At 46.0% G+C, this 24,186-nt stretch overlaps 1 protein-coding gene across 2 annotated transcripts in view; it reads left to right on the forward strand.

Annotated features, from left to right (window-relative positions):
- frem1b (Fras1 related extracellular matrix 1b) overlaps positions 1–24,186 on the forward strand; it is a 344,830-nt gene that overhangs the window by 259,557 nt on the left and 61,087 nt on the right. For both annotated transcript variants that reach the window (XM_038794342.1, XM_038794341.1), the window contains exons 24-25: positions 5,814–6,078; positions 7,523–7,937. In XM_038794342.1, coding sequence (XP_038650270.1) covers positions 5,814–6,078; positions 7,523–7,937 — 680 coding nt within the window. The remainder of the gene's footprint in view (positions 1–5,813; positions 6,079–7,522; positions 7,938–24,186) is intronic.

Below are 24,186 nucleotides of genomic sequence, written 5' to 3' on the forward strand. Positions count from 1 at the left end.
CCGACACAACAGAGTCCTGTCGGCGCCGTTCACCCCTGGTCGCTGCCGGCGGGAACACTGAGGGAACGCTCGTGGGGGGTGGCCTGTGCGGGGGGTGGAGGGGGGGGTGGGGGGCTCCGTCCCCGAGGTGGGGCCTCCAATTGTGTCGGGCCCGCGATCAGGGCCCACCGATTTGCGGGCCGGCCTGTCTGTCGGCGGGCCTCCTTTCCTCCGCCGCCTATGTTATATCCCTGCGCCATTTTTGTGCGGGGTGACCTGGGGAAGAGACGGCCACTGCGCAAGCACTAGTTTAGCCTGCCCAACTGCGCGGGACCCAAGGCACCACGTCTTTTACGCGGCGGCGGGTCTCCAACGCCGCGCCGAGGCCCTGCCCCGCAAATCATGCCACACCCCTGCCAGCCCCACGGAGGACCCAGAATGGGGTCTGGGAATGGGCGGCGACGCCGGAGTAAAACACTCCGGTTTCTACTCCGTTGGGAGAATCCGGCCCATGGACTCCGTAAGTGCAAATGGTTTTAGTTTAGGCAGGTACCCTGGTCGACGCAGGCTTGGAGGGCCGAAGGCCTGTTCGTGTGCTGTATTGTTATGTGTTCTTTGTACAATGGATCCAGAATAAAGCAGCATCTTACATCCTTCTCATCAACATGGCCAAGCACCTGAACAGCCACAAACACCCCAGTGGACGAAGTTTATGATCTTCAGGGGCCAGCACAAGGTTAATCACAGGACATTGTATTTGGACAGAGTAGCGAGGGAATAATTGTACCAATTATGGCAGAAGGATCAAGAACCAGAGGGGGTTGATTTAACATGATTGCCAAAAGAAGTAGAGGTGAGATGTTGAAAAACATTTTTTAGGTATAGAGTGGCTCCAATCTGGAATGCACTTCCTGAGAGTGTACTGGGGGAAAGGCAATTATGGCCCTTAAAATAAAATTGGGTAATTAATGAAGAGAAAAGATGCTTGGAGCAAGAGGGCAAAAGCAGGGATTGGGACTGGTTGTGGTGTCCTTGCAGGGATCTGGCATGGGCATGCTGGGCCAAATGGCATCCTTCTGTCCTGTAACTATTCTATGATTGTATGATGAAGATAAATTGGCAGTGACAGAGGAAGAGCAGGAACTCAATAGCTTGACAGACACACTGCTGCCATTAATGAATCATTAATAAGTAGTGTGGGTTGCTTTCTAATGTTGCTATTGCTATTTTTTGTGAAAGTAGATTAATGATGTCGGCCATGCTGAGAATTGAATGTCCTCAATTTGACGCATGTCTGAGCAAGTCATTCACTAAAGCTGTATTCGATCCCTATGTTACATTGGGAGGAGGCAGAGGCAGTAAAGTTTGGAAAAGAGGTGACTGCCAATAACACTGAAGTTTAAATGGTGCAGATTGGCTCCAGATATCCTTCTAGCAGATGGCATAGTTCTGCAAATGGCTTGCTACTGATCTTGTTTATCCTTCACCTTTTGGCATAGCTGCTGCTCCATGTGCTCCAGGCCTCCAGTCATGCCCTATGCAGTTGTGGAACATTGACTAATAAAGGCAGGAAAATACGTTTTGAAGGCAGAGTTATCCCAGCTGTTAGAGAACAAGATTTATTAAAATAGGACAATTTAACAGAGCTGGGCAGGATTCTCCGTTTGGGAGATTCGGTTCTCCCGCTGGAGATGAATCGCAACTAATTTGTGCTCGAGCTTTGAGAGCAAAAACCACCCTCCCTTGCCATGCAAATTTATGCATGGCGGGGATTGCAAGGGATTCCCGCTATCAGGCCACCATTTTGAGTGGGTTAACCGATAGCGCCGTCTGGAGGCTCAGTGCTTTTCCTCCCGCAATGCAATTTTGCCCCTGCCGCCCCCCCCGCCCCACCACAGATTGATCGTGATGCAACCACCCCCTCACAACCCCCACCAGAGACCCCATGAGAGAGACCCACACCAGAGACCCCGTTTACAGAGACCACCACCAGAGACCCCTCATGAGAGTTCCCTGCCTGGAATCCCCCCATAAGAGAGACCCCTGCCTGCAAGCTAGCGAGCAGTCCAGAGAGAGGCAGTAAAACAAATCACTGCTTTAAAACTCATCTGTGCGATACACCTGCTGGCTCAAGCACAGGAAGCAGCGCCTGTACATTCCTGGAAAGAGAAAACCAGTCAGCTGGATTTACACCCCCTCAGATCTTTAAGCTGCAAGCCTTTTTAATCATATCTATGAGAAATTGCTTTAACTAGTCTGTGATTGGCAGCTTCTGCACACAGCTGTCTGGATTGTTCAATTCAACCCCCTTCATGCTTGATGGATTTCAAGTAGTCAGCTGTGAAATGAATTTATAAACACATAGCTATGATTGACAACTCCTGGACCACAAAGACAGTTAAGTACTTTCTGCAGAATAAAAGAGAAAGTGACCCTTGTACTGTAATTGGGGGGGGGGGGGGGGGGATCTCTGGTAAGAATCTTTCTCATGGAGTCTATGGTGAGTGTCTGTCTTATGGGGTCTATGGTGAGTGTCTGTCTTATGGGGTCTCTGGTGGTGGTCTCTGTAATTGGGGCTCTGGTGGGGATCCCTCTCATGTGGGTCTCTGAAATTGGGGGGTCTGCGGTGGGGGTTTCTCTCATGGGGAGTCTCTGGTGGGGTTCTCTGTAATGGGGGCTCTGGTGGGGCGTCTCTCATATGGGGGGGGGCTCTGATAGGGGTTTGTGACGGGTCTGGTGGAAGTGGGGTGGGCAAGAGTTACATTGTGTGGGAGAGCATGGCCCTCCGATGGCAACTCCCTTAAAGAGTTACCCACTTGGCCCACCATTTAGTTCACCAAGTCTTCAAGACAGTCTTCACATCATCGCATGGAATGTGTCAAAAGGCAGTGGTGGTGAGAGTAGTTGCTGAAAAAATCATGGGTGGGATTCTCTGTCCCGCCAGCCCCATTTTCCGGCGTGGCACGCCCCCACCAGCAGCAGGATTCCCCATTCCCCCAGCCGGCCAATGGAGCTTCCCATGTGGCCGCCTCCACACCACCGAGATATCCGCAGGCGTGGGTGTGCTTCCAGCAAAGCAGAGGATCCCGCCGATGGAGAATCCCGCTGCATACATATCATTAGATTCTTCCATTGCATTCCGATGTGGCCGTGTGGAAAAGAACACTTAGAGGAGATGGAAGCCGGGGGGGGGAGGGGGGGGGGGGGGGGGGGGGGGGGGGGGGGTTTGAATTTGCTGGTACATCAGACATGTTGCTGTTAAGTAGCAAATGGTGTTCAACACAGCTGGCACAATGTAGCTGCAATTTGGAACAATGCTTCTTACATAGATTATTACAAGGTACAATTGCCACCTTTGGAAAGGTTAGTTATCTTCCTCCAGCCATGTAGCCATACATAGGTTGCTTGAGCCCAAATTAGTTGTGATTCATCTCCGGCGGTTACTACCAAGGTAACCTTTTTCCTGTATTACAGCCTATGCGGATTCCTTTCCTTTAGGCTTTAAAATTCATTGTCAGATTACAGCCAGGGGTCCTTAACTGTGTTGCCCTTAAAACACACCAACCTCAGGTGTGAAAGTCAGCGACATTGCTGGAGCCACATAGTGGCTGTCTTGGCCCTTTCAACTGTTACTACAGCACTGGATTTCCTTTGGCTCATAGGACATTAGTGGCACCCATAGCCTGTCATGAATATTCACTGAAGATGCACTGAATAAAATTTGACTTTTTTTGATGGTGTAATACCAGTGGATAAAATGCCATTCTGCTGCTATTTTGATGGAAGAAACTCAAGCCCAAAAAGTCCTGAGGTTTTGAAATATATTCCTGCTAACTGCAGTATCAAGCCTTCAGGCAGTGGCTTTTTCAGGGAGGATAAGAAAGCTCTTTCAAACATATCTGACTATGTCTAAACATGTTCTGCCCCACTACTTATTCCTGTCCAAAGTAAATAGATCAACAAAACTTTTAACTGTTCCAGCAGAACATTCAATCAGAAATAGTAAAACACCCAATGTAAGAAAAAAATCATACTTGTGGCGCTTATTAACTTGCAAATATCATACATTGAGTTGCATAATACAAGTATTACATTGGTTAAAATCTATCATTGCATTTGTTGTTGATCGCCAGAATAACAGTGTTGGTTTATTATTTTATTAAGACATCTTATCGAGTGCATGTGTCAGGTACAGCATTCTATGCAGACATCAGTTGAAGTGGAATTATCAACCAAATACTGTGATCTTAACTGTAACCAAATGACGTATTTTTCTCATAGCATTTAAATCAAGAAAAACAGATTACTTTTGAGGCCGATAATGAAAATCTAATGCCATCAAAAGGACTGGAGCCAGCATCTGAAAACACCATTGTTTGGAGCATGCATAAATTACCATCGCTGGCACAAGCAAACAATTAATCATCTATTAACAACTGAAAAGAGAATTTTACTTAACATATCGAATATAACAAATATGCAACATTTAAGTAAGGTGATTAGAATGGCTACCATTTTAAACCCTTCAAAATGTTCTCAATAATCTTATTCCAATATTTTAAGTACATGGGTGAATAAGTGGACAAGGAGTTTATAGAGGACCTGTAGCGAAACTATGGCAAACATGTACTTCGAATCTGTAATAGAAATAGAAAATGCTGGAATTGCATGGTAGATTATCAACATCTGCAGGAGGGCAGTAAAGCTAACCATTCAACTGAACTCAGCAAAGGGTAACACACTTGAGGGTCAAGCTGCTCTTTGTTTCCAGAAATATTTTATTTTATTTCAGATTTGTAGTTTTTTGTCCTATCTCTGCTTCAATCTATTTTAAAGGCATGGATGTTGGTCGATCAGAAGCAGACTAAATGGAGTTACCACAGAATCAAATGAGCATGTAACAAAGCAATCCCGGTCATGTGCAAACATTAGTGTTGAGCACAAATCGTGGGAGGGTGGGGGGGAATTTACTTTCAAATTTATTCTGAACACCTGCAGGTTTTTTTTCTCTCTCTAAGAAATGTTTTGGAACCTAATGCTAATGTTATTTCAAGTCTAATTCATTGAAAAGCACTGTAGGGGCCCTCAATGGCACGTCAGAAATAAGAGTTCAGCCCAACTGAATGGTGTATTGATGTTTTTTTTTTGTACATTGCAAATTGGCTGTGCTCAGCGGAGCACCAGCTGGAAGCTGTGTAGAGAACCCATGTGTTCACCTTTAATGTACTGGAGCATACAGTAAAAGAACCCTCCGAAAATGATGTCACATCAAGCTGCTTGACACATAATACACTCTTTGATCTTCCACTTTTCACGGCAGTGCATATCATCAGAATTTATGAGGTGAATATAATCATTTAATATATCTTTTCTTTAACAAGTTGAGTATCTTCATGATTGATGGAGGCAAGTTTAGAAAATCTGGTAAATCTCCCTGAAATGGTGTCAGTCAACCTAGAGAACTGAGTTCAGCTTCTGCAGATCAGCATAGCTGCCAGCAAATGATTGGTACGAAAGAAATAGAAGCAGCCGGCTCTCTGGAGGCTGTGCCTGGCACCGTTTTCTGACGAACATTCACAGTCACAACTGGTGAGAAAGAAGAGTGCCATCTGTAAACTGTAAATCCTGAACATTTACTCAATCTGCTGCACTGTGCTGACAATAGGGAGTTCATAAAATAAAAGCCACCTCACAAATGAAAGCGGAGAGCTGCATTTTACCAATTAAATTAAGCTAATTCATCACTAACACAGCTGAGGCTTTGTTCATGGGTGACAATATGTGAGTTTTACTTTCTCTTTTCTTTCCCTTCCTCTCTTTTTTTATTTCTATAGGTGACATTGTTGTACTCACCAAACCTGTAACTTTAAAAGAGGGTGACAGGGTCACCTTGACGACAGATGTTCTCAAGGCAACAGATGGCACTGGCAAACCCGAAGAGCTGTTATTCGCCATCTCTGTGCCACCTGCACATGGTCAGATCGAGTACATCAATTATCCTGGAGTGGCCATTTCCAGTTTCAGCCAGTTGGAGGTAGCAGCCCAGAAGGTCTGCTATGTCCATGACAACAGTCGTGAGGCCAGCACGGATGGATTCAGGTGAGGAAGCCAAGCTCTGTTGTACTCTGGCCACTTTAACAATAACAGCATTAATCAAACGCCAAACTACTGATCACAACTGTCAGTTCTTGATTATTCGGCAGCATATGTTTTGTAACAGAACCTGTTTTTAAAACTCACCTATACAACTGAGTATTAGGTAAATGCTACATATCTAATTACATGCATAAATTGCAAACGATTTCTAAAATCACTATATTTAAATCTGATGTCACTTCTTTAATCCTACAGGAAATTAAAATAGCACTCACAAAAACCCCTCAAATCCCCTAAACGATAACACAAATATAGCTTGATACAGACAATTCTATAGATTAGTGGAACAGAATATCCAAGAGGGTATTTTTGTCAAGGATGACTGACCACTGAGAGTTCAAAGGGCTTATAGAATAAGGATTTATATCCAGTTATAATCCTATTGTCGTATTTTATTGCTTACTTCATGTAGGGGAACATTTGTATCCATCAAGCTGGGTTTCTTAACTGTGATTATGGAAAACCACAATGTGGATTATAATTCAATATATTTGAATGGAATAATTAAAAATCTACTCTAGCACATAAAAATAAGGTTTTTTTTAGAAAACAGAGGTCTATGTGGGATCCCATCCTTTGACTATGATGAAATAGATGTTTTTCATGAATGTTTATCACTTTTTTGTAGCTGGTACCTTCTGGCGTAATCTAGTGCCAAAGCCCAGCTCCCTATCAGCTCTGCTATAATTCATTCTCAGCATTTGGAAGTGATCTGGTTCCAGGTGATTTATTAAATTACTTTTTATTGTGCTACTCCTAACTTGTCCATCTGTTCGGCAGCTCCTAACTCACAATCTGTCTGTAGTTTGCAGAAAGACAAACTGTCAAGGCCTGTTTGTGCACCAACACTTGACAATTCTCTTTCGGATTAGATTAATACCAGTTGTGACAGATTTTAAAGCTTGAAAAGAGATGCAAAAAAAAAAAAAAAATCTTATTAGAGCTCGTTGGAGCACTGATCAATTTTGACAGACACAGGCTGGGAGCCGGAGATAGAGCATAATTCATTTTACAAAAAAAGAGGATACAAAGAAGACACAGAATATGCTTTGGGAAATTTCAAAGGAACCCACATCAAAATGTTTAAAAGATTAAGGAATAATCCTGTTATCGACAATTAGGGTGGGCTTGTGCATTTGCCATAAAGAAAGATGGGTATTGCTATTTGTGTGCTAGTGGAACAATGTCTAAAAAACACCAACAGATGATGGATGCAGATGATTAACAAAATGACTACCCTTGGCACAGACATTTGAATTTAAAGTGAAAACCTTTTCATCAGGATTGATTGGGATAATTACACTAAAAATGAGACTTCCTAACAGATGCTGTTATCTGCTATGGTGGAATTAAGCCCTTTCTCATTTAAACTCTTGTTTTCCCACAGATTTTTTGTCAGCAATGGGATGACGGTTAAAAACAGTTCCATGGAATTTAACATTGAGCGCACTGACCGTATCCTGCCCACTTTAGTCAGTAATAAAGGTCTTCAGTTACTAGATGGGGCCATGTTGGTCATCTCTCCTGATAATCTTCAACTCTCAGATCCAGACACTCCCCTGATAAACCTAACCTACATTATTATCCAGCCTCCTCAGTGTGGCAACCTGTACCTGAAAGGAAATGTTCTTTCCCAGGACCACTTCACACAGTTGAATGTGAATAATTTGGACATTTCATACAAACACAATGCTGGGCCCTCTGAACTTGACCACTTTACATTCATAGCTACTGATGGAACCAATCATGGGTTTTTAGTCAATGGCCAGATGAGAGAGGAGCCTGTTATATTCAGCATACAGGTACGTGGATATTATCTGTACAAAGACTAACTTAAACAGTAAGCAAGATAGTAATACAATTTAAAATTGCAATATTCTGTAGGTATTTATTAAAATAATTTACCGAAATTAGCCGTAGCTGATAAAAACAAATTGGTTTTGGAGTAATCAAACTTTTACATGTAAAAATTAGATGGAACACTTTTCTAAATGCAGTACATTCAGTCACCAGATTAATTGTTTTACAACTGTTTTAGATAAGTAAAATTAGATATTGCTTCTTTGACTATTTATTTTGTATTAATACTTTAACTATTTACCCACTTCAGAGTTAACTCCTCTCAAAAATCTTACCTGCATTTAATAGTTGTTAATTATAGTCATTCGGAGGGAGTGTTACGAATGCTTTTACTGAAACCAACGTCTCCAACATCTTTCTATCTTGTAACACAGCATTGATTAAAACTCAACATGTATCTCTGTAAAATCTCAAATACAGTCATTCCATTTTAATAGATAGATTTAAGAGATAAACTTGAAAGTCTCTTGAAATTGAAAATCTGAACTTTTAACCAAAATGTTTTGATCTGTTCAGTCTGTTTATGAATGAAAAATTATCAGATTGGAATTTGAAGCAATTTGTTATTTCAGAGGAATTTTTTCTTAATGGGGCATTGGAACAAAAATTTAACAAAGGGGAGTTGATGAGAATTGCTTTTATTTAGCGAGTTATTTTAATCTGGAATACACTTCCTGAAAGGGTGGTGGAAGTAGATGCAAGAGTAGTTTTCAAAACGTTATTTCATTTATATTGAAAAATATTTTTTTTGCAGGGCGACATGGAGAGACCAATAAAGTGGGAACTAATAGGATTAATCTTCCAAAGAGCTAACACAGACATGATGGGCTGAATGACCTTTCCCTGTGCTAGTTTAAGGCTAAAATATTAATAATTAAACAGTGTTTCCTCAAATATGTCAGCAAATATGAGGAGCCATTCCCATTATTTTATCCACTTTTTGCAACCACAATCAAAATATCCATTCACATAGACTCACACACAAGCATACAAAAATACACACAGGATATGTATTAGTATGTGTAGCAGCTGTACAGTTTAAACTTAGCAGCATCATTTCAATCCAAATATAACTCTTTGCCCAAGTGATATTTTTGTTAAAACTTCTATTGAGAATTCTTGATCAACTTTTCAAATGTACATTTTGGTGACTATTGCAATTACAGACTAATTAAGCAGTCGTGTTGTCAGGACATGTAACCTTATTTTTTTAAAATTGCATTACAGTACTTGTAGACTTTTTAATCATCACTTATTTTTAAAGAACAAGTATTTTCAGATATCAAAATTAAATTAAATTCCCAGCGCACATCACATAATGAATGGTGCTCAGAGTTCAGAGATAATTATAGTTACAATATATTGCTGCATTCATTTCAATCTTTAATATTTAACAAACCTACTTCAGTGCAGCAACTAGTAATATTCAATGGAGGAAGTTAATTTACTATTTGTTTTAACACCTTTTTATTTAAGGTGAACTTGCTGAATTAATGACATCATCCTTTGGGATCACTAGTATGCCATAATAAAGGCTTTTAATGCAAATTAATAGGCAGTACCCATTAAACCGTGAATCACACATAAATAATCACTGTTTTAAGATTCCAATAAATTAACTCCTTGAGTACTACATTGTGCTAGTATTTTGTAGCACATTACAATAATGCAATTTCCCTTTCTTCAGCAAATTTAGTGAAAAGTCTGTGGATGTCTCTAAGTCTACTTTGCAGTATTTGCTGTTGAATCTACTTTAAAGTGATTCGCCCTGCATTGACCCTTCTTGTAGGTGAGTGAGCAGGTGTCCATTTCCATGAGAATGGAGGGTTCTTGTGCCCTCCTCCTTGCCTTGCCAAAACCCCATTCAATCCCTCACCACTCCTCCCAGCTCAATGGGTGAATTTATTTTTAAAATTTGCAGCGGACTACTTAATTGGTAGGCCCCATTTGCACCAAGAAGGAAGAAGTTCTTCTGAACTAGGAATGTGGGAACTCTCAGCATGAGTCTCTGCCACAGCTCCAGTCGTTGGGATCTCTACAGAACAACTAGAAGTTCTGCCCCTTCCCTGGACTCCTGAAATTAATTGACTCTTTATGTATTTATGAGAAACTGAAGTGAATGAACTATATCGAATAGTGAAGGCTATTACTAATATCAAAACAGAATAGCAGATAAAAGCAACCTTGGAATTGAAAATGATGATGTACAGTAGTTATATTACTGGACCAAAAATCCACAAGCTGGACTAATAGTACAGAGAACTGAATTCAAATCCTACCATGACAGCCAAGAAACTGAAAAATCCGGGATAAAAGCTGACACCAGTAAAAGTGACCACAAAACTGTCTGAATGTCATTAAATCTGAAATGGTTCACTAATGTCTATTTACGGAATGAAACTTTTCACATTCTTATGTGACTCAATATCTTGGCTGCTGACTCTTCACTGGCCCACCACTCAATGATATCAAGATCTAGTAGAATCAATTTAACCACCTTTTGGCAACTAAGGGTGGGCATTAAGTGCCAGTGACATCCTCTCCTGGGAATGAATGAAAAAACATTGTAGAAAAGGAAAACTGTTTTTGAGATTTTGAGATTCTCAGAAAAAAATTGAATTCAGTGCGCCAGACAACAGTGCGGTGCCAGGAAGGGGAAAGAGCATCAGGGTGACATATTTGGAGGACAAGGAAACAAGAAAGGAAATTCAGAACAGTAATGATATGTTAGGATATAGTTCAAGGAAAGGAAAATGGAAACTAAACTGGAGGATTGTGTGTCGAAGGTTAAGAGATGGATCATTTATCAGAGGACAAACCAAACCCATTTCTATTGTTGACATTCTACTGGTTAACTTGCTTTTATAATTTCAACCTGACTAACTAGGCCTCTCACTTGTGTCTGTCATCCCACAGAACATTACACATTACCTTAAGGCTAAATCTTTTAACTGAAAAAAATAAATTAAAAGATACATATTGACATAAATAGAATATTATCTATAAATGGGAGCAATTAAGTAGGTAACAAAGGATAGGAAAGAGGACTTAACCCGCATCCACCAGAAAGAAAAGGAAAGAATTGCCAACAAATATGCAAATTATGAATTAAATACTAAATAGTAATTAAAATATAAATCATTTAGTTGCTGAAAAACATTGTGGTTTGTGATTACATCGATGTTGAAGAATATGTTTGAATCAAAGTGAAGATGCATGTTTATTTTGTATCATTTTTTTTTACCTAATTGTCATTCACTTATAATGTTCGGTACTGCATTATTAAATCATTTCTGTGGGATGACAGACACATGCAGCACTAATACTAAATGATAGAATTATGTAAATAATTGTATGTCACAGACCTACATAGCTGCAACAATGATTAAATACGTCTTTATCTCATTTAACAGCACTTGCTCATAGAATAAACCTAAAAGTTAGTGACTGGAAAAACAAGTTGGATTCCTGTTCACAGGATGTCTGTTTAGTACCTACATGGGTTAATTAGGCAGGTGCTGATGCGGACTGAATCTGAGAGACATTTTTGGCAAAGCTTCAAAAGTGGATGTTCTGGAATAAATTAACTTTGCAGTTCTCAAGAGCACCAATTCCAAGGTTGCACAGTGCTGTTGTGAATTTGAATTGGTTTAACTCAATGGAGGTGTCTATCAGCACATGCATCCAACAATCATTCCAAAAAGCACTTTTCTGAATTCTGTAAACAAACACTTCTCAACGCTTCCTTTTATACTTTTCTCCCTATTTTACTGAAGGCACTCACTTATGCTAGAATATGATTCCGCAAGCAGGCAGCTCTCTCGTGCCAAGTAGCCATTTGCTCAAACAGGAAGGGAGGAATTTAACCTAACTCACTTAGCGTGAAACACACAGGATCAGGTGGAATGCCATTGGCTTCACTGGAGAATAAAATCCGTGCTGTAAAACTCTCATTGCATTTGATCTGGTCAGTCTTTTGATAGTCCCCTAAGCAGGCTATTCTACTACTGGGGTTGAGGAACGATTCACAGCTAAGAGCACCTCCACACCTCAGATCTCCAAACATGTATTTCCAACTGATTTATTTTCCTTTCCCTAGCCCTGAAGATTTGTGCCATCCAGGCCACTCTGTTGGCCTGAAGGCTAGGGGGAAAAAAAACAGCCAGTGGCTTCTACCCCGATCCCAACAAAATGTTTTTCACATTGTGAGTGAATGCAAAATGCCATTATGGGTCAATCTTGGTTATCCACCAGAGGAGGAGGCAGGGAATGTGGAGGCGGCCTATTGATAGTTTCCCGATAGGCACCACTGCCACAGTGTTAGTGCCCTAATCATTATCCTTTACAAAGAGAATAATGTACATGGGAAGCTTGTAATATTTTTTGGAAGTTCAGTTGAAGCCCAGCTGGGCTCTCACATCCTACAGCCACCATCGAGAGAGCCTATATGCCTGAATATTGCTCTTGGACTTTCAGTTTGGCAGAGAGCATGCTGGGAACACAGTAGGCGCGATGCTATCATCCCGACTTGGGATGTGACAGGCCAGTAAATCTCACAAGACGACCCTGGCAAGATTTACCGGCCTCGTCACGCCTTGCGAGATCTAATAAGACGTCGCGATCTGGATCCTGCCCATTGAGGCCAGGATCCAGATTTGCATATTCAAGTGAGCAGTTAGTCTCACTTGAATATGTTCATGCCAGATCTACCTAGCACCTGGGATCGAACGGCCTCGCTTCGGAGAGTCAGAGTGGGCACCGTTTTGCATTGGTTTCCACAAACGTAGACCAAGTGTACCGGCAATTGGGGGCCCAGGTGATCAGGGTGGTTGGGCTTTGGACAAGGTAGTGCACTGGCATCCGGTATGTCATCTGAGCACAGTGGCACAAAGCCTGACACCCTGGCCGCCTGGAAATGCTGGCAATGCCACATGGGTGCCATCCTTGCAATACTGGGTGTCCAGGTGGCAATGACAGGCTGAAAGTGGCACTGCCAGTGTGCCAGGCTGATAGTGCCAAGGTGCCTAGGTGGCATCTTGCCCGTGCCAGCGACCAGGCCCAGTCGCCCTTATCGTCTGCCCTTATGAGGTGGGGTGAGGTACCCCCTAATCGGTAAGTTGGGGTGGGCGGGGTGGGGAAACCAGAGGTAACGGTGGGTGTCTAGCGCTCGGGGCGCCATTTAAAAATGGCACCAATCTCTTCCTGCACTAGCGACTGGACGTTGTTGGTGCAGGAAATAGAACTAAGTGCGCCCTCGCTGAGGCCCAGAAATGAAGCAGAGTCCCGTTTAATATCTGCCAGCGTCTGGAAACACCTGGCTAAACACGCCCGACATGGGACCCTGTTTCATTCCATTATATTGCACCCACTAATTCAACTGTGGAAAATTCCTTTCCTCCTAGCCTTTGGATTTGAGTTTATTGTCACGTGTACCAAGGTACAGTGAACAGTATTGTTCTGCATACAGAATCAGACAGATCATTCCATAAGTGGTGAAAAAAAACATAGGACAAATGATAGATATGCAGACATTGGATGAAGCATACAGAGTGTAGTACTACTCAGGAGAGAAGATCTATAGAGAGATCAGTTCAGGCCATAAGAGGGTCATTCAGGAGTCTGGTAACAGTCGAGGCTAGCAACAGCCCCTGGCGAGCACAAGTGCTGGTGGTTAAGACCGGGGAGAAAAGTCGGATGGTCATAGACTACAGTCAGACCATCAACAGGTTTACGCAGCTGGTCGCGTATCCTCTCCCACGTATCTCCGACCTGGTCAACAGGATCGCGCAGTATAAGGTTTTTTCCACGGTGGACCTTAAGTCCGCCTACCATCAGCTCCCCATCCGCGCGAGTGACCAAAAGTACGCTGCGTTCAAAGTGGATGGGGCGGCTCTACCACCTTTTAAGGGTTCCTTTCGGTGTCACAAACGGGGTCTCGGTCTTCCAAAGGGAGATGGACCAAATGGTCAACCAACACGGTTTACGGGCAACCTTTCCGTATCTCGATAATGTCACCATCTGCAGTCACGACCAGCAGGACCACGATATCAACCTCCGCAAATTCGTCCGTACCACAAAACTCCTTAACCTGACCTACAATAAGGATAAATGCGTGTTTAGCACCAACCGTCTAGCCATTCTCGGCTACGTAGGCCCTGACCCCGAACGCATGCACCCCCTGATGGAGCTTCCCCTCACCCACTCCCTCAAAGCCCTCAAGCGCTGTTTGGGCTTCTTTTCATATTACGCCCAGTGGGTCCCCAATTACGCCGACAAAGCCCGCCCACTCATCCAGTCCACCACTTTTCCCCTGTCGATGGAGGCCCGCCAGCCCTTTAGCCGCATCAAAGCAGACATTGCAAAGGCCACGATGCGTGCTAAAGACGAATCCCTCCCCTTTCAAGTCGAGAGCGACGTGTCTGATGTTGCTCTGGCGGCCACCCTCAACCAAGCGGGCAGACCCGTGGCCTTCTTCTCCCGTACCCTCCATGCTTCCGAAATTTGCACTCCTCGGTCAAGAAGGAAGCACAGGCCATAGTCGAAGCTGTACGACATTGGAGGCACTATCTGGCACGGTCAGTGGCTTTCATGTTCGATAATGCACAAAGGGGCAAGATAAAGAACGATAAGATCTTGCGGTGGAGGATCGAGTTGTCCACGTACAACTACGACATCTTGTATCATCCTGGGAAGCTAAACAAGCCTCCCGATGCCCTGTCCCGCCGCACCTGTGCCAACGCACAAGTGGACCGCCTCCGAACATTCCACGCGGACCTCTGTCACCAGGGGGCCACCCACCTTTTCCATTTTATAAAGACCCGCAACCTGCCCTACTCCATCGAGGAGGTCAGGACAGTGACCAGGGAATGCCACATCTGCGCGGAGTGCAAACCGCACTTCTACCGCCCTGAACAAGCGCATCTGATTAAGGCTTCCCGCCCCTTTGAACGTGTCAGCATGGACTTCAAAGGTCCCCTCCCCTCCAACAACCGCAACATGTACTTCCTCAACGTGATTGACGAGTACTCCCGTTTCCCTTTCACCATCCCCTGCCCCGACATGACCACGACCACCATTATCAAAGCCCTACACACCATCTTCTCCCTGTTCGGTTACCCCGCATACATCCATAGCGATCGGGGGTCCTCATTTATGAGTGACGAGCTGCATCAATTCCTGCTCAGCAGGGGCATCGTCTCCAGCAGGACGACCAGTTACAACCCCCGGGGTAACGGACAGGTCGAGAGGGAGAATGGTACGGTCTGGAAGACCATCCTACTGTCCCTACGGTCCAGAAATCTCCCAGTCTCCCACTGGCAAGGGGTCCTCCCAGACGCCCTCCACTTCTCTGCACCTCCACTAACCAAACACCTCACAAACGTCTTCTTGTTTTTCCCAGGAAGTCTTGGGACCTCGGTCCCGACCTGGCTGGCTACCCCCGGGCCCATTCTGCTCCGGAAGCACATGCGGGTGCACAAGTCGGACCCATTGGTCGAAAGAGTCCAGTTACTCCACGCAAATCCGCAATACGCATATGTGGAGTATTCCGGTGGTCGACAGGACACGGTCTCCCTTCGGGACCTGGCACCCGCCGGATCCTGGCCACACCCCCCAGAACCAGCACCCCCCCCCAACCCCAACTTCCCCCAGCAACCCCCCCCCCCCCCACCCCCCGGCCCCACCGACACCCCCACGGCCCAGTGGACAGGACGCCCCTCCCCCGGCCTGGCCCCCGCTAACCCCGACCAGGGGTACGGACACAGGAACAGGATCATCGCTCCCAGAGTCACAGACGACCACCACTCCAACGTCGCCGACACCGCTGCGCAGGTCAAGCAGGACATCATAGGTGCCCAATCGACTGATTGAATCGATGTGACCTACCGGTGGACTTCTGCCTGCAGATGGACTCTTGTTTCTTTTCCTTGCCTGTTCTCCATTTTACCCCCCCCCCTCCCCCCCCCCCTCCCCCCCCCCCCCCCCCCCCCCCCCCCCGCAATTCTATACACTGTGCATAGTTGCTGTATTTTGCACATAATTGCGGGCCAGTGGGCAGCCATCGATGCAATGGTACGACCTAAACATCTCTAGTCATACTACCAGTCTCATGTACTCACGGGACACGCCCCCCCTCATGTCCGCGTTTCCCGTACCATCCCCCCCCCCCGCTTTTTTTTCAACAAGGGGTGAATGTGGTCGTATGACATGGGGTATTACGGTACCTGGAAGTGAGCTGCTATTGGTGCAGAGGACTCGCTGCCCATTGGCCCGGGTAAGTCATGTGCCTCTCAGCCAATTGGCTGAGAGGTAGGTAGCTCCGCCTACGAGGCGGGATATAAGAACCCGTGCTTCCCGGCAGTCGGCCTTTCTTCTGTACGTCTGCTGCCGGGCACACATCTTGTGCATTAAAGCCTATCGTTTGGATCTCATCTACATTTCGTGTCCATTGATTGTGCATCAGTTGGCACTGTCAGCGGGTCACAGTTGAAGGCAGGGGAGTGATGATAACCTGCTGTGAGCTGAGCACTGCTGCTCTTCAATCTATGCTAGAGTCTGACTCCTGCCTGTCTGCTGAGTGCTCGCTCATATCCAGCACCCACATGTAGTGTGTCTGGGTGGGGGAGGGGAATCAGAACCTCCAAGCCCGGGGGCTGGGGCAGAGGATTGGTGATCAGCCCACATTGCAGAAGAAAGTGCTGGAGGTATCGTATTTCTTGGGTCCAACGTTCTTTAATGCTGTACATGTATGTCCCCAAATTTTCCTCTACCCCAATACTGCCGCTCCACCTTCCCAACCCCTCCCAACCTTCCCCCCTCACCCCACACTCACCCGTCACCCCCTTCCGCCCCTTCCCCAGTGCCCTTGCAATGATCCTTGATCTGCTTAGCCGTCATGCTCTACCGTTGCGTCTAGGTGTGTCCCCAGGATGCACAGCAGAGGTGGAGGCAGCCTGATGATTACCATGCCCCGGGGTCTTCACTGCACCTAGTGGGCACCCTCTGGGGGCCCTGGGACTGCAGGTACAGGCCCCACTATGCCACCCAGTTTCGGGGACTGATTCTGAGACGTGCCAATGTCAGTGGGGTGATTTAATGACATGTATATTGACTGGGATGTTAAAGTTAACAAGTTAATGATAATGCTTCTTACCACTGGAGGGAACCACAGAACAGTCATATATATCATGTGACATTGGGGATTCTGGGAGTCACGAGTTCGAGAGAGAGCTGGGAGCAGTTGTACTTGAGAAGTTCTGTTAATTAGGGATAGCATAGTTTAACATAGAAACCTTCTACTTTAGGAATGTGAATGAATCTTAGTTACTGGTGTAATAGATTTATAGTTTTGTTTGTTAACAAAACTTTGTGTTCTTTATTCAACACTACATATCCAAGCCACCCAGGTAAAGCTATGTGGGGTTGGCGGTTTAAGTGCTGCTATCCCTTGTTCGCAGGGAGTTGGGGAGCACGGTCTGGGTGAATCAGCCGGCGGGACAGTTATTTGTGACGTGAAGCCTGTGGGACCTCGTTTAGTGGACTAATTCATGTTTTATAGAGTCAGGAAGCTTGCTTCCCGCTCACTATTACACTCAGAAACGTTTCTATTAAATCGTGCCCAATATGCCAGTTTAGAATCACAAGGGTTTTGCTTTCGTCATTTATTCTTTTGTCGCAATTGAGTGGCTTGCTCGACCATTTCAGTGTTTTTTTAAACAAATTTAGAGTACCCAATTAATTTTTTCTAATTAAGGGGCAATTTAGCATGGCTAATCCACCTACCCTGCACATCTTTGGGTTGTGGGGGCGAAACCCACGCAAACACGAGGGGAATGTGCAAACTCCACACAGACAGTGACCCAGAGCTGGGATCGAACCTGGGATCTCGGTGCTGTGAGGCAACAGGGCTAACCCACTGCGCCACCTGCCATTTCAGTGTTAACCACATTGCTGTGGATCTGAAGACACATAAGCCATAACGGATCAGGACGGCAGATTTCCTTCCCTAAAGGACATTATTGATCTTGGTGGGCTTTTACAAAAATCAATGATAACCGTAGTGAGGTCACCATGACAGAAACTAACTTTGAATATTCAGATTTATTAACTGAATTTAAAGTCATTCAACTATTGTGGTGCGACTTGAACCCATGCTAACTGAGCCTCTGTACTCATGTAATGATATTACCACTGCTCCCAGTAGATGGTCATGGCTGATAATGGGTGGATGGTACATCTCAACAGTCATGGAGAGACGCCCAATAGTATTTGAGGGTGGATATGTGGGCATGGCTTTTATTACCGCAGTTAATGCTGCAGTCTCCATATACACGGGAATATGAATGAGAGGACAACTCATCTGTGGTTCTCCATAATGGGTTTCACCATGGTGGGGCAGGGGGGGATGGTGTCCATCGATATACCGATGCTCACTAAAGGGCTTCACATTGGCTGAAATGCTCAGGGCTGGAGGGACAGCTTTAAAGAAAATGCTGACTAGATGGATCAGGGCAATTTATTCACAAGTCGCCTCTGGCATACATGACCCTGCCACCAGGCAATCCTGCACATCTACTGGCTACAGTCCAGCTGGGGAGACTTCCTGTCTGCCCCCTCTGAGATTCCCTGTGCATACATATCTAATGACCTTACGAGCACGAGATTGCAAGTAGCCAGCCATCCCGCCCTAAGCAGAAATGACTCTCACTTCTGCCCCCACTTCCCAAATTATACTTCAGACCGAAGGTTTCCATCTTGTGGCTTGGATATCTAGTTGCATCAAATATGCCCAGTTCACTGTAATACAAAGTGAAGGAAATGGATTCAATGTTATAATTCTCCACAGTTAGTTTTTAATCTTGGCCTGAGATACACCTTAAAAAAGTGAAGCACTTATGAAATGAGAGGATGTTTCCCTCATTGAAGTATTAGTGCCTAGTTATATAAAAATCTGGACCAGTTTTCTCATGTACGTATTACCCTGGTTAGAAAATGAAAATAAAATATCTGGACAAAGAAATGATAGTCTGCACATCACGTAATTTTGAGTATTAGATGAAGTAATGACAGTAATTGAGGTTTGAGCAACTAAACATTATCCACTTACCAACTAGTCAACTGGTTTCAGTGAAGTGGATGATAAGAGATGACTTTGTCTTCTCCTCTGCCAGGTGGATCACTGGGAGATGGAGCGATGAAACTATTAAAGAACATAAACCTCAGTTTTTGTACTACACCTTCGAACAGGGCCATTTTCATTTGGTGGGCATTATTAATTCCTTTAGTTGAGTTACTATTACAATCCAGTCTGTTTTGCAGTTCTGCAATGTTATACAATATTAAATTGGCCACAGAAGAATATTTTGGTCTTTCAAAATACTTTAAGTAATTCTGAGCTTCATTTCCATGAAGGGAGCATGTCATATATTTCTACCCAGGAATGTGAGGGACTGTTTTTCCCAGTACATCTGGACCATTGTGGGAGTGTTTGCCAAGGATTTCTTTGGCGTTTCTTAGCCCAGGTTAGAAACTCAAAAGAAAGAACAATCTAATGAACATACATGATAAACTTTGCTTCCTGTATCACTTTTACTTTTGTATTGGATTGTGATCTTAATTTATTTTTAAAAATAAATTCAGAGGACCCATTTTTTTTTCCAATGAAGAGCTAATTTATCATGGCCAATTCACCTATCCTGCACATCCTTTTAGGTAATGGGGGCGAGAGCCACACAGACATGGGAGAATGTGCAAACTCCACAGTGACAGTGACCTGGGGCTTGGATCAAACCCGGGTCCTCGGCACTGTGAGGCGTAGTGCTGATCACTGCGCCACTGTGCTGCCCCGTGATCTTAATTTCTAATACTAAACTTTTCCAATACAAAAGAAAAATACTGCAGATGCTGGAAATCTGAAATAAAAGCAGAAGATGCTGAACAATTTGAAATGTAATTCACCTTGTGGAACTTAACACCTTGTGTGAGATTGAAAACTGAAAATTCCAGCAATTTACAGAAGGTTATTTTGCACAAATATTACTGTTGCCTATTCCTTGACTGCAATTAGACTAACATCGTGTTACTGCAATTTTCCTCCTAAGCACATTAAAGTAACAGGCGCCTAATCCTGATGGTTGAGAGCTAATGTGTACATCAAATTAACATACTGAGCGGAATCTTGTGAAGGCGACAGGGTCTCGGCCACCAGCTAGAGAGCTGGAAAGAACCCAGTGTTGCTTCTTTTCGCCAAGGGCTGCCGCATCTTGTACAATTAGGCACTTAACAAGTCAGTGTCGAGCATTCCCTCAGGATCAAGAATCCCGGGGCAGTAAATCCCGGAGCTGAAAGCTACCAGTCAATCAGTGCTGGCATCTCTTCTGTAGTCAGGAACGCTGTTGGGAGGTGGTGAGTGCTGCCGGTCCTACACCAAGCTGATGTCCAGGAACAAGCAGAGACCCGGGCACGGGTGTGTGATGGTGGGAAGGGGGTTGCACAAATGGAATCACAGGCGGGGGGGGGGGAATCAGTAGCTAGGCCAGGGAGCTGGCTCTCAGTGGGCCATCCCCCCTTTCCCAATGGCAGTTCACTCAATCAGGCACCTCTGAATGACATATTTATTAATGTCATTATTAATAATGTCATTATTAATTCCTTCAGTTGAGCTACAATTAAAATCTGTTCTGTTTTGCCGTTCTGCAATGTTATACAGTATTAAATTGGTCAAAATAGAATATAATTTAAGGAATTTTTAGCTTAATTTCCATGAAGGGAACATATCATACATTTCTTCGCAGGAATGTGAGGTACTGTTGTTCCCAGTACCCTCTGGTCGGAACCCCCACCCAGCACCCCTCCCCCTGAAGCCTGCAAACAAACATGGCAGGTCTTATTTGTCATGCTCCCCACATGTCGAGATCCCCAGCCGTCACTGATTGAGTATCAGAGATGGCAGAATGAAACCAATGGGGATGGGAAGGCCATCCACACGGCTATCTTCCATGCACTTGATCAGGACAGAGGCAGGCCCCTGTCCGCCACCCTCGCAATTGGTTAAATGCCACCAAACTTGTCAAAAGGGAAGGCACACTATTTTGTCAACTGTGTGAAGTTCAATCCTGGGGCATCTACAGAGGCAGCTGCTATCCCTTTGACCCTTCAAGGATAGAGGTGTATGTAGGAGCATCCCCTCATTCCAGAGATTACTCTTGTGAACCTCCTCTAGCCCGTCTCCAAGGCCAGAACATCCTTCTTTAAATATGGGTCCCAAAACTTCTCACAATATTCCAAAAGCATCAACAGTTCATCACTGTTCTTGTATTCTAGCCCTCTTGACATGAATGCTAACATTGCATTTGCCTTCCTAACTGCCGACTGAACCTGATGAGAATCTTGAACTGGGACTCCTAAGTCCCTTTGTGTTTCTGGTTTCCTAAGCCTTTTACCATTTAGAAAATAGTCCATGCCTCCATTCTTCCACTGTGCAAAGTGCATAAGCTCACACTTTTCCACATCTGCCACTTTATTGGCCACTCTCCTAGCCTGTCCAAGTCCTACTGCAACCCCCCTGCTTCCTTAATACTACCTGCCCCTCTGCGTATCTTTTTATCATCTGAAAAATTAGCATAAGTGCCCTCAGTTCCTTCTTCCAGATCCTTAATGTATATTGTGAAAAGTTGTGACCTGAGGCACACCACTAGTCACCGGCGGCCATCCTGAAGAAGACTCCTTTATCCGGCCAATAATATCAGAATCCAAGATGCACCACTCAGCAAATAACAAATGATTCCACCTCAAATGATTTGTAGTTTCTTTAAGTTTTTGGGCGGGATTCTCCACGAACCGGCAGGGCGGTCCACTCCTGCGGCGAAGAGTGGTGTGAACCACTCCGGCGACAGGCCGCCCCAAAGGTGCAGAATCCTCGCACCTTCAGGGGCTAGTCCGGCGCCGGAGTGTTTGGCACCGCGCCAGCTGGAGCGGAAGGGCTTGGCGCCACGCCAACCGTTGCCGAAGGGCCTCCGCCGGCCGGCGCGAGTTGCTGCATGCGTGGGAGCGCCAGCGTGTGCTGGCGTCATCCCAGCGCATGGGCAGGGGGGGGTTCTCCGAATTGGCCATGGAGGAGGTTGACAGCGGCCGGTGTGGAGGGAAAGAGTGCCCCCACGGCACAGGCACGCCTGTGGATCGGTGGGCCCCAATCGCAGGCCGGGCCGCCGTGGGGGCATCCCCCGGGGCCAGGTCCCCTGCGCGCCCCTGTGGTAGTCACCACTGATATATATATTGTTCATATAGGATATTGATATAGGTGCTTCATGGTAAGGCCACTATACTACGGTTATGTGGGTAGATCCCTGTCTGCTGGCTCCGCCCAGTAGGCAGAGTATAAATATGTGTGCTCCCCGTACAGCTGCTGTAGGAGGCCACACATCTCAGTGTAATAAAACCTCGATTACATCCTACTCTTGTCTTTGTGTAATTGATAGTGCATCAATTTATTAGACTGAGATTTTCAGAGATGGGCCTCCGCATCAAGCCGGATCGCCTGCAGCTGCATCCTCAAGCAGACAACGCCAAAAAGGACTTCGAACATTGGCTAGCCAGACACAATTCCAGAAGCACAGAAGCTCCAGATTTTTTACACACGGCTGAGCTCCAGCGTCTTTCCATTCGTCCAGGACGCGCCAACCTACGCAGAGGCCATGATGCTACTGAAGGAAAACTACGCTCAGCGGACTAACAAAATCTACGCCAGTCACCTCCTCTCCACGCGGCGCCAACTCCCAGTGAGTCGGTGGAAGATTTCTGGCGCGCCCTGCTCGCCCTAGTTAGAGACTGTGACTGTCAGGCCGTTTCGGTCACTGAACACTCGAATTTGCTAATGAGAGACGCATTTGTTACGGGCATAGGGTCTGACTACATTCGCCAGCGCCTCTTAGAAGGGGCCACGCTCAACCTCGCGGTGACCAGAAAACTAGCGCTCTCACTTACAGTCGCATCATGCAACATTCAGGCCTATGCCCCCGACCGCGTGGCCCATCCCCCCTGTGCATCATGGACTCCGCAGACGGCCGCCTCATCGTGGACCCCATCAGCGAACGCCCTCAGCCAACCCCACGCCTGTGGCGCGCGGCAGCCAACCAACCCCAGGGGGCCCAAATGCTACTTCTGTGGGCAGTGAAAACACCCCCGACAGCGCTGCCTGGCGCGGAGAGCCCTCTGCAAGGCCTGTGGCAAGAAGGGACATTTCGCTGCAGTGTGCCAGGCCCGCTCAATTGCCGCTTTTGTCCGGGTACCCAACACATGTGGCCAGTGGGCACCGCCATCTTCCCCTCCTCGGACCACTTGCGGCCAGTGGACGCCGCTATCTTGCTTGACTCATAACACGTGCGGCCCTTGGGCACCGCCATCTTGTTCCTCCTAGAACCAACAGGTGCCGCCATCTTGCCTTCCTCACGACAGGTGCAGCCCCAGGGCACCCCCATGTTGCCTCGCCCACGACACATGCGGCCCGAGGATGCCGCCACCTTATCTGACTCAGGACCCCTGCCCGTCGGGCACCTCATCTGGCCGCTCATCGCCTGCAACCGTCAACAACCAGCCGCGTCTTGCCTCGGTCACGATTGACCAGTCTCGACCACACAACCTCGCGACTGCTTCAACTAAAATGAAGGTCAATGGGCACGAGATCTCCTGCCTGCTGGACTCCGAGAGCACTGAGAGCTTCATTCACCTCGATACGGTAAGGCTCTGTTACCTCGCGGTACACCCCGTTAACCAGAGAATCTCTCTGGCCTCCGAATCGCACTCCATGGTGATCCGGGGGTATTGCATCGCCACCCTCACTGTCCAGGGCGTGGAGTTCAGCGGCTTCCACCTCTACATCCTCCCCAACCTCTGCACTGCCTTGCCACTCTGCCTGGATTCCAGTGCATACTCTAGAGCCTAACCCTGAAATTCAGCGGGCCCCTACCACCCCTTACCGTGTGCAGCCTCGCGACCCTTAAGGTCGACCCGCCTTCCCTTTTTGCAAACCTAACCCCGGATTGCAAACCCTTCGCCACCAGGGGCAGGTGGTACAGCACCCAGGACAAGACCTTCATCAGGTCTGAAGTCCAGTGGCTGCTTCGGGAAGGCATTATTGAGGCCAGCAACAGCCCCTGGAGAGCCCAAGTGGTAGTGGTCAAAACTGGGGAGATAAAC

The sequence above is a fragment of the Scyliorhinus canicula genome, chromosome 4 (assembly GCF_902713615.1).
Source record: "Scyliorhinus canicula chromosome 4, sScyCan1.1, whole genome shotgun sequence".
NCBI classification, from domain to species: domain Eukaryota; kingdom Metazoa; phylum Chordata; class Chondrichthyes; order Carcharhiniformes; family Scyliorhinidae; genus Scyliorhinus; species Scyliorhinus canicula.